General features: G+C 58.7%; 1 protein-coding gene across 2 annotated transcripts; it reads left to right on the plus strand.

Moving 5' to 3' along the window:
* Positions 1 to 745: 745 nt before the first annotated feature.
* Positions 746 to 12347, plus strand: MCAM (melanoma cell adhesion molecule). Of its 2 annotated transcripts, XM_068418227.1 has the most exons (15): positions 746 to 840; positions 5318 to 5445; positions 5556 to 5766; positions 5894 to 5964; positions 6068 to 6155; positions 6355 to 6534; positions 6615 to 6742; positions 6906 to 7068; positions 7158 to 7279; positions 7578 to 7716; positions 7832 to 7953; positions 8051 to 8186; positions 8910 to 9051; positions 9489 to 9606; positions 10931 to 12347. In XM_068418227.1, exons 1-15 carry the CDS (start codon positions 774 to 776, stop codon positions 10958 to 10960), a joined length of 1845 nt encoding a protein of 614 aa, XP_068274328.1. In that variant the 5' UTR covers positions 746 to 773; the 3' UTR covers positions 10961 to 12347. The 2 variants fall into 2 exon arrangements, with proteins under 2 accessions (XP_068274328.1, XP_068274329.1); XM_068418228.1 differs by lacking the exon at positions 9489 to 9606.
* Positions 12348 to 16841: the final 4494 nt, after the last annotated feature.

Raw genomic sequence — 16841 nt, forward strand, 5'->3', positions numbered from 1 at the left:
CGGGGACAGGGCTTTGCAGAGAGCCTCTCTGCAGGGCTGGGAGGCAAACCCTGCAGACCTTGGTGACCTGCCTGGGACGGCACCGCCCTCGTGTCCCTGCTGCTCCCTGAGGACCCCACTGTGCCCAGGTATCTCTCGGAGCCCAGGCAATACCGAAGAGTGGTTTGGTCACCCTATTTTTGGGTCCACCTGTGTGGGTTCAAAGGCAACCCAGAAGCTATGGCTGGGCTTTGGGGCAGTGCGGGGCTGAGCGGGTCAGTCCTGAAGCACTGCCAGCCGCATCCACTGGCACCTGGACATGGGACTCTCAGGGACTGTCCCCCTTTCCGGCGTTCCCCAGGCCCCTGTAGGAACCATCCCGGCCCCCTCCGCCGGGTCTGCCTAGTGATTGCCACCTCCAGCGCCCGGCAGTCTGCTCCGAGCAGCCCGTGCAAGCCCGGGCAGGCAGGACCTGGCAGGTGTGCGCGCACAGCTGGAGCCAGCCCCTCCATGCAGGAATGCCTGCGACGGGGGGTGGGGGGCATCGGCTCGGGGCTCAGAGCCGGGGACCCTCGGGGAGAGCCGGGGCGCGCACCCCCGCAGCCGTGCCGGGTCGTGCTGGGCGCTGCGGGGGCCGGCGGCGCCCGTCCGGCTGCCGCTGGGGGGTGATGCGCGGCCGCGGGCGGTGGGCAGGCACCTCGCCTTCCTCCTCCTCCGCCTCCTCCTCCTCCTCCTCCTCCTCCGCCTGACGTCAGCCCGCGGCCCCGCTCAGTCGCGGGCGGCCGGCGGCGGGCATGGCTGGGGGGCGGCGGGCGGCCGGGCTCGCCCTGCGCTGGGGCTGCTGCCTCCTGCTCTGCTGCGGTGAGTGGGGCCGGGACGGGCCGGGGGACGGGCGGAGGGACGGGCGGAGGGACGGGCGCACCTGCGGGGCGGGCGGCCGCGGTTCCCTTCGCCCCGTGCCGCTGCCCCGGGCTGCAGCGGGGCGCCGCTCCGTGCCGTGCTGGGCTCCGCCGGCCGCGGACCCTTCCCGGCTGCGCGCTCCCGGCGGGGCGAGGGGCGGCGGGGGCTCCCCCGCAGAGCCCCCCGGGCCAGCCCCGGCATCGCTGACGCCCCTCGGGCGCTGCCTGGCCTGGGGCCAGGAATGCTAAACCCGCGGTGCCGGGGGAGCCCCGGGGGGAGCAGCCCCCTGAGCCTGCGCGTCCCGGCGCTCCGCGGCGGTGGGTCTGGGCGTGGGGAGCCGGAGCGCCCCGTGCCGCTCTCGGGACCCCTTTGAGGCAGGGCAGGGTGAGGGGTGTCCCCGGGGGGCTGGCCCGGTGGCCGGGGCAGGTGGCCGGTGCGAGGCCGGCTCCCGGGGCCGCGCCCCGTGGGGCAGGGGCTGAGTGCCCGCACGTGTGTGCGGGGTGCAGCTGGGTGCGTTATTGAGGTATTAGGAAGCACCCACCCCTTTCCTTCTAAGGAGTTTTTCCCCGAGCACTGTGTTTCTCTTGGCTTTTTTCACGTTTTCTTTTTTTATCCTCTTTCCAGTCCGGTTTCACCCTCGGGGGGAGGGCTGCGTTTCCTGCCCTCCCCTCCGCTCGCCGGGGGCCAGGGAGCGGTCCCGGTGCGCTGGCTGCTCCGTGCCGCCGGCTCGCCTCGCCCCTGCCCAGCCACGCCGCGGAGGTGGCCCCGGGCGCCGGGGAAGCCTGCGCTGGCCGAGGCGGTGGCTGCCTCCACCCCCGGCCCGTGCTGGGATCCCCTTCCTCACGGCACATGTGCCGAGCGAGGCGTTTATTGGTTGGCGGCATCGGTGCGTTTGCGAGCCCAGCCACGGCGAAAGGCTTGATGCTTCCCAGAAGCGTGAGGGGCCTCAGCCAAGCCATTTCCAGGGGGGCCGGGGGCTCACTGTGCTGTCGGGGCGGGGGACTGAGCCCCCACTGGAGCTGCCGGTGCCACCCTGGTCCCTTCCGCACTGCAATCTCCAGCTGTGAGAGGTCTCTTGTCACCTAGGATGCTGTCACCTAGCTGCAGGGCTGGGGTTGTGAGCCTCTCCTCTCCTGGTGCGCATGGCTGGGTCCTGATGGGCTGGTGGGGTTTATTTGGGGGTGCAAGGTGCCTGTCCCTCCTGCAGCAGAGCCCTGGCTCCCTCCCCATCCCCAGGACAGTGAGGGCTGGGCTGGGGCGGAGGCTGTTGGGTGCTGGCGGTGGTGCTGCAGGGCTGGGGCTCTGCACCCTGTTTCTCCTCTCTGTGACGAAGAAGGGGTGCAGGTCATCCTGCTCCATGGGAGCTGGGGCACCCCGGCTCAGGGATCTGTGCAGGAAAGGCGGCCTTGCCAAGGCAGAGGAGGGCAGCATGTGCTGCGAGCAGGCAGGATCTGGCCACAGATGGTTTCCCTGAGAGGGGAACAAAAACCCACTGGAAACCTCAGGCATCCCACGTGCGGCTCCAGACCCCTGTGCTGCCCCTCCTCTCGCTGCTCCGTGCGGGGGGCTCCGTGCTGGGGGCTCTGCGCCGCCAACGCAGCCGCGCTCCTCGCCGGCTCCCCACACACCTCGGCTCCGCAGGAGGCTGGCGGAGGGGCTGTGCTACTCCCCACCCCCTTCCCCGGCTCTAAAAGCAAATCTTTGTTCTTGTGGAGCTCTGGCTGTTGGCCGGCTGTCCGCCAGCCAGATGGAAAGGCACGGGGGCTCTCCTCCCTTCCCTGCTTGCTTGCTGCAGACGTCCTCTCCAGATCTCTAGGTCTCCTGCTGGAGCTGTGCCAGGTGCTTGGGGTGCACGGCGCAGGACGGAGCTCAGCGCTGGAGTTCAGCTCTGCAGCCGGGCTGCTCCACGCGTGGCCGATGGGTCTCCAGCCCTGTCCAGGTTCCCTCACCAAACTGGCACCTGGGCTCAAGGGAGGATTGCCATGTCCCCAGAGCCTGCTATGCCAGGGTGCCCATGCCCAGTGCCTCTCTAGCCTGCCCATGCACATAGCAGGCTGTGGGGTCTTGGAGCCGTGGGAGGAAGCCTTGTTTCTGCAGGGCTGTGGGGGCCTTATGTCCCTCAGCTAGGCACACTTGCGGTGTCGCAGGGTGCTCCTTCCAGCCCTGGGGAGGGCTGGTGTCCAGCCTGCTGCAGAGGAGGTGGGGAGCAGTGAGCCCTTGTTCCTGGCAGGGTGGGGGCTGCAGTGTCAGTGTCCACCTCCTCAAGGGCAGTGGATGGGTGGGAGGGATGTGTGCCTCATGCCAGCCCCAGATGCCAGCCATTCTCCAGCTCTGAGCTCATGGTTTCGGCTGCTTCACTGCCTGGATGAGGGCTCTCATGCCGAGCGGGTCAGCGGGGCTGGCCAGCAGCTCTCCCCCTCCCAGGGGCTGACTCTGCCCAGGGCCCATGCTGAAGGTCAAAAAACGATGGAGGGGCAAAGCCTGGCCTGGCTGCCTGCAGCCCAGAAGTGTCAGGGCTCAGGGCAGGGTGCAGGGGGGCAGACAGGGTGTACCCCAGCCCCAGCCTTGCCCAAGGCTGCGGGTGCCCGGCTGCACCAGGCAGCCAAGTCGTGGCCGTGCAGGTGGGCAGGTGCCTCCGGTGCAGATTTATCTTTTCCTATGTACGGTTGGTCTGGTTTCCTGACCCCAGTCCATGCTTATCTCTGGGGCTCTCACCTGTTTTTCTAGCACCTCCTTTCCTGTGCAGTGCTTTGCTCGTCCCTCTTTGCTTAGTGCCAGCTGCACTGGGCTGATGGCATGGGTGAGGGCCAAAAGCTGGCTGTTGGGGTGTCCTGAGGTGGCTAGTCCTGTGAGCCGGGGCCTTTGCTGTGGCAGGAGGGCTCCTGGCTGCATTTTGGGGCTGTGCCATCACGTGCCCACTCCAGACAAAGAGTATTTATGGGCATGGCATTGCCCTTTGAAGTTGCCTCGCTTGGGAGGCTCCGAGGCTGTTACCGAGCGGCACTATCACGGGAGCTGTTGACACAGCTGGCTTCCTCCAGCCTCTTGTCCCCCACTCCCGTACCTGGGCTGGGCCATGGGTGCCGAGCCGGCTGGCCCTGTTGCTGGGGGACAGACCGCTGTCCCCTCCTGCAGGGCTGCGTGCCAGCCTAGGGCGTGCAGACCCGCCTTGCCTCGGCCCCTGCAGTGGCCACGGCGCTCCCAGCCTGGCTGTGACGCAGCTCTTGTCCCTGCTGTGCCCGGCGGGGGCTGCTCTGTCCCCAGCCCCTCGGAAGCTGCTCTGCTCCCTGTCCTGGATCGATAGCCATTACCTTCCCCCACCGCTCTGGAGCGTGGCCAGGAGCTCCATTACTGCTGCGGGCGAGCAGGCGGCCGGGCGGGCAGAGAAGGTGGGGTGCCAGGGCGGGCAGGCTCTGCTCACCGGTGTGTGGGTCCCTGGTGCCACCCGTGCTACGGGTGGGCAGCACTGGGTTTGCTGTATGGGCAGGGAGCAGCGAGGGGCTCGCTGTGGGTGTGCTGCAGGGGTGGATGCTCCTGCGTTCCTGCCTGGGTGGCAGGGTCGGAGCTTGGGCAGGGACCCGGGCTGTGCCACAGCCATGGTTGTCGGGGGCACGCTGCCTCCCTGATGGACACTGTTGCCTTGGAGGGGGAAAGGGAGCAGCAGGCAGCCGCAGCTGGCTGGGGCACCCCTCCTGAGCTGCTGCCCTGTCCCGCTGCAGAGGAACACAGCGCCTCATTCATGCCCCAGCTCCCAGGGCCACTGCGGGGGCTGCGCAGGCTGACGTCAGGGCTCCGGTCCCGGGCCACGGGAAGGTGCAGCCTTTGTGCTGCCAGCTTCAGTCTCCAGCACCCAGCCCCTGCCCCTGCCTCTGCTAACCCCCTGACACCTCCTTGCCTGGCCCTTGGGGCCAGTAAGGCATGGTGGATGCTGGTCTGGGATGCTGGCTCGGACCAGGGGTGTGGATGTGTGCTCTGGGGTGTGAGGGAGATCAGCGCGATTAAGGCAGCTGGCAAAGCGATCTGCTCACTCACGGGCTGTGGAGACACAGCCCCTTCCCACACAGCAGCTGCTCCCTGCCTCGAAGGCTGGGGGGGGAATTGGGGGCTCAGCGGTCCTGCTGCCCATTTCAGCAAGGCTGGGATGCCACGGGGAGGGCAGGTCTGGCGGGGACCGCAACATGCCTCGTGCCCTCTCTGGAGACAGGGTTGGTGGCCTGAGCCTGAGGGCTCTCCGTGGGCGCAGAAGGCAGCGTGGCGGCAGGAGTGGGGCTCCCACTGGACTGGGACACGGTGCCTGGGGGATGCCGGCGCGGGACACAGCTCTGCCCCACGCCCTTCAGGGCATGGAGGCAGGGACAGGGCTGGGCGCAGCTCCCTCGCTGGCTCAGGCACGGGGGCTTGCCCGAGCTTCCCATCCCTGACAGGCTCTGTCCCGCAGCCGCAGCCAGCAAGCTGGAGGTCTCCATGCCGGCGGTGGTCGAAGTGGAGAGCGGGGACACGGCCAGGATCGAGTGCAACTTCTACATCCCTGGAAATGGTTCCTATACCTACATCACCTGGTACTACGTGAGTGCTGACCCGCGAGAGGAGCGGTGGGCGGTGGGCTGGGCTGGCAGCTAGCCCGGGGCTCTCTCCCGGGCTCCCCGTCAGCCCGTCCTCGGCCCCTCGCCCTGCAGATCGACCGCAGCAGCCGGGTGGGGCTGTGCCGCATCGTGGGCGGCGAGATCCTGGAGGAGAACGCGGACTACAAGGGGCGGCTCTCGGTGGGGGAGGACAGGGCCCTCTCCATCAGCAGGGTGACGGTGCAGGACGCCAGGACCTTCGTGTGCCTGGTCGAGGCGGGCAGCCACGGCGTGGGCGAGAACCGCACCGAGCTCCACATCTACAGTGAGTGATGGGGCAGGAGAGCAGCACGGCTGTGCGTCTGCTCTGCGGGGCTGGCGGGGGATCCCATCCCATCCCATCCCATCCCATCCCATCCCTCCTAATACATGTGGGGTGGCTTCTCTTTCAGAGGTCCCCGAGGCCCCCGAGATCACGGCCAACTCAGGAGGGATCTCCGTGCAGAGCAGTGCCATCCCACAGGTGAGGAGAAGCCCTGCATGGGGAGGGGGAGGCTCCCAGCCGTGCCAGGCTCCCCGCTCCCCACGGGAGCACCCCGTGCTCAGCGCTCTCTGTGCCACCGCAGATTGCCCAGTGTGTGAGCAGGAACGGCTTCCCGTCCCCCAACATCACGTGGCACAAGAATGAGGAGCAGCTGCACCCCGAGGAGAAGAGTGAGTTAGATGGGGACGGGGATGAGGATGGGGAATCGCACCTGCCTGCTTGGGAGAGGGGCCGGGGCACTTGTGCTACCTAGGGCCTCATCGACTGGCAGCCCCTGGCCACCCAAGGGAGCCCTGTGCTCCCAAGGGAGCCCTCCTTGCCCCCCGCGGCCTCCCCGTGGGCTGGGAACAGCGGCTGTGTCCCCTGCAGCGGTGAAGATCCTGGCCACACTGACCCGCGAGTCGAGCGGGCTGTACACGGTGAGCAGCACCCTCTTCGCCCACGTCACGCGGGAGGACCGCGACTCCCACTACCACTGCACCGTGCACTACTGGCTGCGGGGACAGAGGCGGGCTGTGCGGTCACAGAAGGTCAACGTCACCATCTTCTGTGAGTCAGGGGCTGGGGGCTCTGCCTGGTGCTGCGCGGTGGGGCCCTGCATCGACCCTCCCTGCTCCCTCCTCCCCCAGACCCCGCAGAGCACGTGAAGCTGCAGGTCATGCCGTCCTCGGCGCTGGTGAAGGAAGGGGACGACGTGAAGCTGGTCTGCGAGGCTGATGGGAACCCAGCGCCTGTCTTCAGCTTCTACAAGAGAGAGGTGAGGCTAGAGGGGACCTGGGCACCTCTCCCTTGGCAGACATCTCATGTCCTGGTTGCTCCTTGTCCCCTACCCAGACAGCCCTGGGGAGTGGGATGCAGCAGCTGGCTTGGAGGGTGCCTGTGTGGGGCTAAGGGCTCTGCTTTCTCCCCACTGCCTGCAGCTGGACGACAGCTGGCAGGACCTGACATCGCTGGCAGACACGAACAGTGGGGTGCTGAACCTGCATGACGTGAGTAAGAGCAGCAGTGGCTTGTACAGATGCCAGACCCTGGACTTGGATGATATGAGACAGCTGGAGAAGGATGTGGAGCTCGTTGTGAACTGTAAGGGGGAGGGACGGGACCCTGCGCACCTCATGGTGGGTGCCCCATCTCTCCTGCTCACTCTGCCCTGGTCTCCATCCCTCTCCTAGACATTGAAGGTGTCCATGTGAAGATGGAGCCATCCTCCCCCCTTCAGGAAGGGGATAGCGTGAGGCTGAGCTGCAATGCCCACAGCCCCGTGGCCCTGAACTACCAGTGGAGCGATGAGAAGGTGAGCAGGCATTGGGGTATTGTCACACTTAAGCTCGGTGAGCCTGGGCTTTGCAGCACACTGGGCAGAGCCAGGAGCTTGCTGCATCTCTCCTGAGAGAGGCCAGGGGTAGGATTCCCCCTTGCATGGACCTGCGTTGTCCATCTCTACCTCCTGGCCAGTGCTGCAGAGAGGTCCTGTGCTTGCACGCTCCCTCGCTGTGCATAGGAGGGAGGGCTGAGCCCTTTGGGACAGCCGCGGAGCTTGGGGAGCTGGGTGCAGCTCAAGGCTCATTGCTGGGGGCATCCCTTCTCAACAGGGCACCAAGGTGGCAGAAGGGAACCAGCTCTTTCTGAGCAACCTCACCTTCGAAACCTCCAGCAACTTCAGCTGCAAGGTGGTCGCACCGAGCGTGCCGGGGCTGGAGCAGAGCAAGCAGGTGGCTGTGGCTGTTCAGGGTAAGAACCAGCGTGTGTGTGGGTGCGCAGCCCTGCCAGAGTGAGCCCTCTCCACCCGCCATCAGCCCTGTTCCCCCCCCGAGAGCCACGGGTGCGTGACGTGCCCTCCCTGCAGGGAAGCCGCGGATCGTCGCCATCAGCTCCCCGCTGTACGTGCGGCAGGACGAGGTGGTGAACCTGACCTGCAAGGCCATCGCTTTCCCCAGGCCCTCTGTCCACTGGAACGTCAATGGGACGGTGAGAGCTGGGGAGGGTGCTGGGTGCAGGCCGCGGTCTCAGGGGGGGCTGCACGTCGCCTCGGGCACTCAATCCTTCGCTGTCTCCCCCCTCGCAGGCTCACGAGTACATTGAAAATCAGCACATCGCCAGCAACCTGACGGTGCGCGTGAATCACGACCTGCTGCGGGCAGGAGCCATGTGCAGGGTCTCCAACGCGCTGGGTGTCAGCGAGAAGCACATCCAGCTGCTCGGTGAGTCTCGGGCACTGCCCTCTGCCCCGGGAACCCAGAGAAGTACGAGCCCCCCTCGTACAGGCGCCACTGGTGCTGTGCAGCCGTGGCGTGGCTGAGCTCTGTCTCTTTCCCTCCCTTCCTGCTCTGCCAGTGGAGTCCATCAGAAAAGGTCAGTCTCTGCACCACGTGCGTGCGTCCGTCAGCCCAGGCTCTGGCAGGAGCATGCCACTGATGCGAGCCACACTTGCCACTGGCCCAGGGAGCGAGCCTTAGCTGCTGGCTCCTGCGCTGCGCCTGTGGCTGCTCCTCTCTCCGTGCTGAGGCATGAGGGATATGGAGGCTCTGTCTCCACCTGCTTCTGCAGCGGGGTGAAAGCTGCCTGCTTGTCCTCAGCCTGTAGCCCAGCAAGGCCACCAAGCGCAGCTTTCTGCAGCCCAGCCCCGCTGGGCAAGGAAGCAAAGGGATGGCCTGATGTCTTGCAGGAAATCCTGTAAGCCATCCTATGGACAGCCAGGAGCAGAATGCAAAGTGCATTCGTACAGAAACTGCCCTAAGGGAGCATTTCTGTGCTGACATCTGCATCCTGCAGGGAGCTGGGAACTGGCATCCCATGGGGCTTTCCTGGGGGAAGGGATCCTTTCCTTGCCCCCAGCGGGGTGCAGTAGTGCAGAAGCTGGAGAGCATCAGGGTGGGACAGGCATTAACTTCTTCCTCTTCTTCCTCTTCTCCTGTTGTGTTTAGATCAAAAGACCCCGGAGAGCAAAGGGGTGATCATCGTGGCGATCATCGTCTGCATCCTCGTGGTGGCTGTGCTGGGGTCTGTCATCTACTTCCTGCACAAGAAAGGCAAGATCCCGTGTGGCCGCGCTGGGAAACAGGACATGTAAGCACTGCCGCCGCCCGCCCTCCCGGGGAGCCCCTGGGGCCAGAGGCGCTTGCCATCACTCATGCTTCCCATCTCATTGCACCAGCCGCTCCCTGCCCAGCGCAGAGGGAGGCAGTAGTGCAGCCTCGGGGGGCACCGCGCTGGGCTCTCGGCAGCGCTTTCAGCTTCCCACAGCCCCGGGGTCCGCGCAGGGAGGCGATGAGGAGGACAGCAGAGCGGTAGAGCAGCCGAGGGACACCCTCCCCCAGGGAGGGGCTGGGCAGCCCAAAGCTTTCTCTAAGCTGGAGCCTCTTTCACCCCTGGCCTTCCTCTGCCCCAGCCCCGCTCCAGAGCATCCCACGAGATGGAGCCCCAGGGCTTGGCCTCGCTCAGCTGGCCATGTGCCCTCTTTGGTATTGCAAACATGTCTCAAAATTATCACCTCCCTCCCCTAGCACAAAGCCAGAGGCACGTAAAGACAAGATTGTAGTTGACGTTAAGTCAGATAAACTTTCCGAAGAGGCGGGGCTCCTGCAGGGTGCCAACGGCGAGAAGAGACCTGCCGCTGACCAGGTAGGACAGAGCGTCGTGCGCTGCCCTTCCCCAGGGCCAGGGCTGCTCCCAGGGCTGGGAGCAGAGGTGAGGAGTGGACGGGGGTGCCTCGAGGTAATGCTTTTCTCCTCTCCGCGAGCTCCTCTCCCAGCACTCCCCACCCTGCATGGGCCTCCATCATCCATCATCAGCGCTCGAGAGGGGCCGTGGGAGGGAGGGGAGGTGACCAAGCCACGGCTCTCTGCTCCAAGGACGTAGGAGTAGCCCTGCCCTGCGCACGCGCAGCTCTGCTCCGTGCCAGCCCCTGGCACCTCCCGGGAGCACGCTGCCCGCTGCCTGCCCTGCTTGGCACTGCCTCCTTCCGTGCTCCTGGAGCCAGAGCTGGGCTCCCTGGGGGGCTCTGGGAGAGGGAACTACATAAACAGCTCTGGCCAGGAGTCAGAGCGAAGGCTGCAGCAACGGGCTCTGCTTTGGCATCTCTGAGCCAAATCTCTCAGCGCAGGGTGAGATGGGTCTCCCGGGCCACGTGCTTACCTCTCAGCTGGGGTTAAGAGCCACTGGGGGCTCGAGGACTATTCACAGTGTTGGTGCTGGACCGTCCCCGTGCCAAGGCAGGGCTTGCCACGCTTGTACATCCTACAGAGCCATAGGATGCAGCGCCTGAGCCCGCTGTGGTTTTATTTGCCTTAGGCCAAGAGATAATCCCACCCTGGTCCTGCTGCCCACGCAGCTCACGCCCACCCCTCGCCCTGGGGTGGATGCTCAGCCAGCACGGGGGCTCTCCCCCACCGTGCTGCTGTCTGTCACGCAGACACCTGCAGTAAAGGGACCTGGTTTTGTGTTCGCCCCTGTCTCCGTTTAGCCCCCACCCAGGGCTAAACAATAACCAGTTGTTCTATCACCCAACCTCCCCTCCCCAGCTGAGAAAGGGAATTGGGAAAAGGAGGGAGACTCATGGGTTGAAATTAAACAGTTTTGATAAAATAAGAAAACCAATAGCAATACTAATACAAAAGACACAAAATTATACTTAGCTCAGAGTGGTGGCGAGTCCCTCCAGGGACAGTAACTGCTGAGAAGAGAGCAGAGCAAAGAGCCCCCCTCCCCACAAGCTTTCCCATTTATAGTGACCCTGATGTTAACGATATAGAACACAGCTGTGGGCCAGCCTGGGGCAGCTGCCCTGGCTTTCACTGCTCATGGCCTTGATCACCATCCCATGGCTGGCCACAGACTGAAACAAAATGTAATAGAAAAGTGATTCTATAAATTTTATCCCTGCAAAACCAGGACAACCCCTAACTGCTGTGTTTTTTCCCCCTCTTTCTGTTTTGGCGAACTGAAGAGCGAGAAATACATCGATCTGAGAAACTAGAGAGGGAAATCTACTAAGTGCTTTCTTCCTTCAAACCTTTCCTGCTCTTGGATTGCCTTGTCCCACCCCTGCTCCAGTCCCTGGGGAGCACGGCCGGAGACCATCACTGCGCCGCAGTGCCGAGCCCCAGCGTGCAGGGGACACCCCCCGCCTCGCCTGTCTGTTACCTCAACCATGGGCTTGCAGGTTGTCAACTCAGCAGCAGCGAGGCTGGACTTGCTTACTGCTACAGAGAAGCCAACAGCAATATTAGAAAGAAATACTTCATTAAGCTACCTGGTGGAAGGATTTGAGGCTTTTTCAGGAAATCCGTCCTGTATGTGTGTGGGAAGGTTTTGATGTGTTTTACCCCAAACTTGCTCAGAGAAGTTGGTGAAATTTTACTTTTACTCTTGGGCTGTCCCGGGCACCTTAGATGTAGCGGTGTGCAGGTTAGACGAGCGCGGAATGGAAGCGGTGTGTTAGAGCAGCGTTTGCCAGCTGCTGGGGAGGTGTTAGTGCTTTGCTTTTCCTTTGGAACTGTTCTGGTCTTGTTGGTTCAGCCCAGTGTGTCCCGGCAGGGCTGTGCAGGCGGGGAGCTCCACGACGGGTGGCTGTGATCCCACGGGAGGCGAGTACCTGGCAGGGCGAGGGCAGGGGTGCCCGTCTCTCAGGCACATGCCAGACCAAGGGCTGAGGTTCTCTGGTTTGCAGCCCAGCCTTGCTGACGTGAGGGGAGGGCTTCCCTCTCCCCACTCCCCAGGGAATTGGATTGCTTTTAGGGGGGCTGCGCAGCTGCTGGCAACAGCAAGTCCCGGAGCTCCCATCCCAAATTTAAAACTAATATTAGGCCAGGGCCAGCTAGTGATGTCTCAGGGTTTGTTTTTTTTTTGTTGTGCTGAATAATTACCAGCCCCAGGTAAAACTGATTTATTTCTGTGCTTCAGTGGCACTTCTGGCCCCACAGCCAGGGCGGTGGAGAGGGGACAGGCGAGCAGCCTGCCTTCAGTTGCTGCTGCTGTGGCCTGTCCCAGCCCTCGCTTGCGACATGAATCTGCCTCCTCTGAGAGAACCCCCTGCAGCCTCTCCTGCCTCTAAGTAACCTACTCTCAGCGCTGTGCTCTCCACAAGCCTTATCTCCCGCAGCCCTTCGGCAAGGGGCCGAGGCTGACCCTGGGTGACAGCAGAGATGTCCCCTCGCACAGCCCCAGCATCCTCTGCCGGGAGCAGGGAGCGTGCAGCAGCCCGGCGGCCAGCGGTGAGCTATACTCGTGAGCTACAAGTGGTGTCCAAGCAAAAGCTTTGGTTTATATATATTTTTGTTGGGTTGTGTGTAAATTTCCAGGAGTTTTGTCTCATACTTGCAAGGTTTTTTTTATATATGTGAAAATAAAGTACAACGTTCAAAGCCAGGTTCTGAGTTTGTTCCCACCAGCAGCGGCCCCCCCGGGATGCCACGGGCAGCACGTCTACCCCATCCCCGCTCGATTTCAAGGCTCCCTTCGGGCTGCCAAGGCCGGGGGGCACCATGTGCACTCCCACCTTCAGGTTTGCTTCCCCAAGAGCAGGACTTGGACCTAGGAAACGGGCTTCAATCAGCAGGTGAGCATCGGCTCGAAGCCCTCCACGCTCGGGACCCCGCTGAAGGTGGCCGTGGGCTGGCTCTCAGCAAGGCACTCGCAGCACAGGCACTAGTGACTATCAGTAGGAATAAATCTACTGCTGCGTTCTAACAGATAATCAGTGTTAGATTGTAACATACAGTTATATTACTAGTGATGGTAGATACTAAAAGGTAACATTGTCAATAGAATGTAATAGCTCCCAACAGTAGAATCTATTAGATAGTTGTGTTAATATCTAATATAGATACTAATAACTACTCATAGATGTGTCTATCACTAGATTCTAATAGACAACAAGACATTATAGCAGATACTTTTATTGATAGCTACTATAGATATTAATAGATATTTCCCTTAAAGAATTGTAATAGATTATAACTGTTATTCATATATTAGCTACTCTAGATCCTAATAGATAATTCTTATTGATATATTCTAATACATTTTAATTGGTAGTTGTATTAATAGCTACTATAGATACTAAATACAAATAGGTAGTTAATTTATTGCATGCTAATAATAATAGCTTTTAATAGATAATGGCAATACTACTAATACAGATATGAATAGATAGTCCTCTTAAAAGATTCTCATAGATTTTGAGACAAAATTGCATGGCTAACTGCTAAGTATAATAATAAGAAATTCCATTAATGAATTCTAGTAAATCTAATAGATAATTTCATTTATAGCTACCATTGATAATTCTATACGTAGTTTCTGTTGTAGATTCTACTAGACTACTGTAGAATCTATAACAGAATATAGATACTAGCTGATATAGATATATAGAGATAGGTATAGCTGATATAGATATAGCTGATACTATCTATAGCTGGTGTAGATACTAATAACTACTTAATAACAGTATTATGAGATACTGGTAGATTATACAAGGGAGTTTTATTACCAGCTATTGTAGATACTAATAAATCTACAAATACATTCTGATTGATAAATTCTGATAGATAACTTTAGGACCAGCTATTGTAGTTACTACTCATAAATAACTGCTAGATTCTAATAGATACTGTATAGGTTGAAATATAACAATTGTTAATATTGTTAATATTTGTATTGCTCCCCACTATAAGTACTAATACATAGTTCTACTGTTAGAATCTATAAGAAAGTTTTGCTACCTGCTGCTGTAGATGCTAATAATTACTAATAGGCCATTTTAATAGACTCAATTCTCAAAATTGAATTACTATTAGTAACTGTTAGTGTCTACAGTAGCTGTTATCTGGTAGCTGTAGTAGTCTAGTCTAATAGAATCAATAACCAGAATTATCTGTTAACAATAGCTACTATGAACACTAATAACGCTAAAACCAACTCTGAGTGGATGCCAATAACCTTAACAAATAACTATTAGCAGCTTCTGTAGGCACTAAAAGTTCCTCATCGATAATTGCAGGGGTAGAATCTATCAGGTTCTAGCAGAATTGTTTTACTTGCTCTGACAGGTACCAATGCCCCACTAATAAATAAAGCCCCTTCTGTTGATGCCCTGCTGCCTGGTTCTGTACCATGGCTGTGCCAGCAGGGAGGGGAGGTGGCACTGAACCAAACAGCCGCCTCAGGCAGGATGCAGAGGGGTCAGAGGGGACCAGCCTGCACTAGCTCACCGCATGGACACCTCCAACAGGCGCCTACAGCCACGGAGCCCGTACCACGGCACAGCTCAAGTTCTGGACAGCACGGTCGGGCCCTGTGTGACCTGTTGGCCTCTTCTGGCTCCGTTTCACGAGAGCGATGGTGCCTGATGTGATTAAACCCCACACGGTGCCCACAGGTCAGCCCAGTTAGACCCCATTTATCCTACACTGGCTCCTGTGGCCTCGTCCCCATGAGCCTCACTTGAATCCACAGTGATGTCTGTGAGGGGTTCACTAGGTGATCACCCCGTGTCCTCAGGTGACCTCTGTGTCCTTATTTGACCCCCATTAACCTCACGTGACCCCACAGTGACATATTTGAGGGTTCACTTGACCTCAGGTGACCCCCCCGTGTCCTCAGTTGACCCCCGTGTCCTCATTTGACCCCATTAACCTCACGTGACCCCACAGTGACATCTTTGAGGGTTCGCTTGACCTCAGGTGACCCCTGTGTCCTCAGGTGACCTCTGTGTCCTCATTTGACCCCTGTGTCCTCATTTGACCCCAATTAACCTCATTTGACCCCCATTAACCTCACGTGACCCCACAGTGACATCTTTGAGGGCTCACTTGACCTCAGGTGGCCCCCCCGTGTCCTCATTTGACCCCCCTTAACCTCACGTGACCCCACAGTGACATCTTTGAGGGTTCACTTGACCTCAGGTGACCCCCCCGTGTCCTCAGTTGACCCCTGTGTCCTCAGTTGACCCCCCTTAACCTCACGTGACCCCACAGTGACATATTTGAGGGTTCACTTGACCTCAGGTGACCCCCCGTGTCCTGAGTTGACCCCTGTGTCCTCATTTGACCCCCATTAACCTCACGTGACCCCACAGTGACATATTTGAGCATTCACTTGACCTCAGGTGATCCCCATGTCCTCAGTTGACCCCCCCGTGTCCTCATTTGACCCCATTAACCTCACATGACCCCACAGTGACATATTTGAGGGTTCACTTGACCTCAGGTGACCCCCCGTGTCCTCAGTTGACCCCCGTGTCCTCAGTTGACCCCATTAACCTCACGTGACCCCACAGTGACATATTTGAGGGTTCACTTGACCTCAGGTGACCCCGTGTCCTCATTTGACCCCAATTAACCTCATTTGACCCCACAGTGACATCTTTGAGGGTCCACTTGACCTCAGGTGACCCCCCCGTGTCCTCAGTTGACCCCATTAACCTCACGTGACCCCACAGTGACATATTTGAGGGTTCACTTGACCTCAGGTGATCCCCCGTGTCCTCAGTTGACCCCCGTGTCCTCATTTGACCCCAATTAACCTCATTTGACCCCATAGTGACATATTTGAGGGTTCACTTGACCTCAGGTGACCCCTGTGTCCTCATTTGACCCCACAGTGACATCTTTCAGGGGTTCTCTTGACCTCAGGCGACCCCGTGTCCTCAGTTGACCCCATGTCCTCATGTGACCCCCACAGTGACGTCTTTGAGGAGTTCAGTCGACCTCAGGTGACCCCCCCCGTGTCCTCAGTTGATCCCCCCGTGTCCTTGTTTGACCACAGTGTGACTTGTTTGAGGGGTTCACTGGACCCCCTGTGACCCGTGTGTGTGTCTTTATTTGACTCCCCCCCAGTTCCATCAGCCCGGCCAGGTATGTTGAACTCCCAACAGCATCTCACAGGTCGTACAGCATCCATTGGATCACACAGTGTTAGAAGGGTGTAATATTATCTATGTTTATATAACTTTGGATTTATTATATAGTCTTTATTTTTCACATATAACTATGTTCTATACTTGTGTAATATATACCAGTATAGAAATGCTATGCAATAATTATAAAAGTCTCTTCGAGGCTACAGTAATGGACTAACGGAGTCTGTGAGAGCAAATGGAGCCTAACAGGCTCCGGCAGAGTGGGACTGACACGTCAGGAGCTGCCGGAGCCCAACAGACACCGCAGAACCCCTTGGAGACCACCCGATTCCTCCGGACGCCCTTAGCTCTGTTCACGGGTCCTGATGGATTATGGACTCTCTTAATTGATTCCATTAGAACACATTAACTCTAGCAACAGACAACTGACTTAGTATAAACTTTGTATAAATCTTTCCTGCCCTCTGTTTTTTAGCATCCACGATATGAATCAGACTTTAACAGGTAGTTGTGGCAAGAGTTAAAACAGGTACAAAGTCAGTCGTGGTCTGCAAGAGATCCAGGAGACTAACCGAACATCTCAGGCTTGGGCACCCTGAGCGAGGTGACTGAGGCAGGCTGGAGCAAGATGTTCTTCTTCCAGGACTCACAGAACCAACACAACACAGACGATATGCTACAACAAAGGAAATTTTATTTAAAAATAAAACTTTGTTTTGTTTTCTTTTTGCTGACACGGGTGAATGAAATCCCAAACAGAGAAGCTCTTAGTGGGCAGCACACAAGAATGGAAACAATTAATAAATAACATTAGTATAACCTCTAAACATTAACAATGCACTTGCAAACAAAATGAGGACTTTAAACCGAGTGAACCTTAAAGCTCAGCTACTCTCTGTAAGAATATTTACCTTCTGTTTTTCCTTATTCTTTACAGATCTGAAAGGATTAAATACTGCTATTATATTTTTATATTAATGACACTATTATACTTTTT

Source organism: Nyctibius grandis, chromosome 25 (assembly GCF_013368605.1).
Source record: "Nyctibius grandis isolate bNycGra1 chromosome 25, bNycGra1.pri, whole genome shotgun sequence".
In the NCBI taxonomy this organism is placed as follows: Eukaryota; Metazoa; Chordata; class Aves; order Nyctibiiformes; family Nyctibiidae; genus Nyctibius; species Nyctibius grandis.

Bases quoted from the DNA above. Each gene is read 5' to 3' on its own strand.
- MCAM (XM_068418227.1), top strand. From the start codon at position 774: ATGGCTGGGGGGCGGCGGGCGGCCGGGCTCGCCCTGCGCTGGGGCTGC. The intron at 6,743-6,905 runs GTGAGGCTAGAG...CACTGCCTGCAG, and splicing joins TCAGCTTCTACAAGAGAGAG to CTGGACGACAGCTGGCAGGA. The intron at 9,052-9,488 runs GTAAGCACTGCC...TCCCTCCCCTAG, and splicing joins CGCGCTGGGAAACAGGACAT to CACAAAGCCAGAGGCACGTA.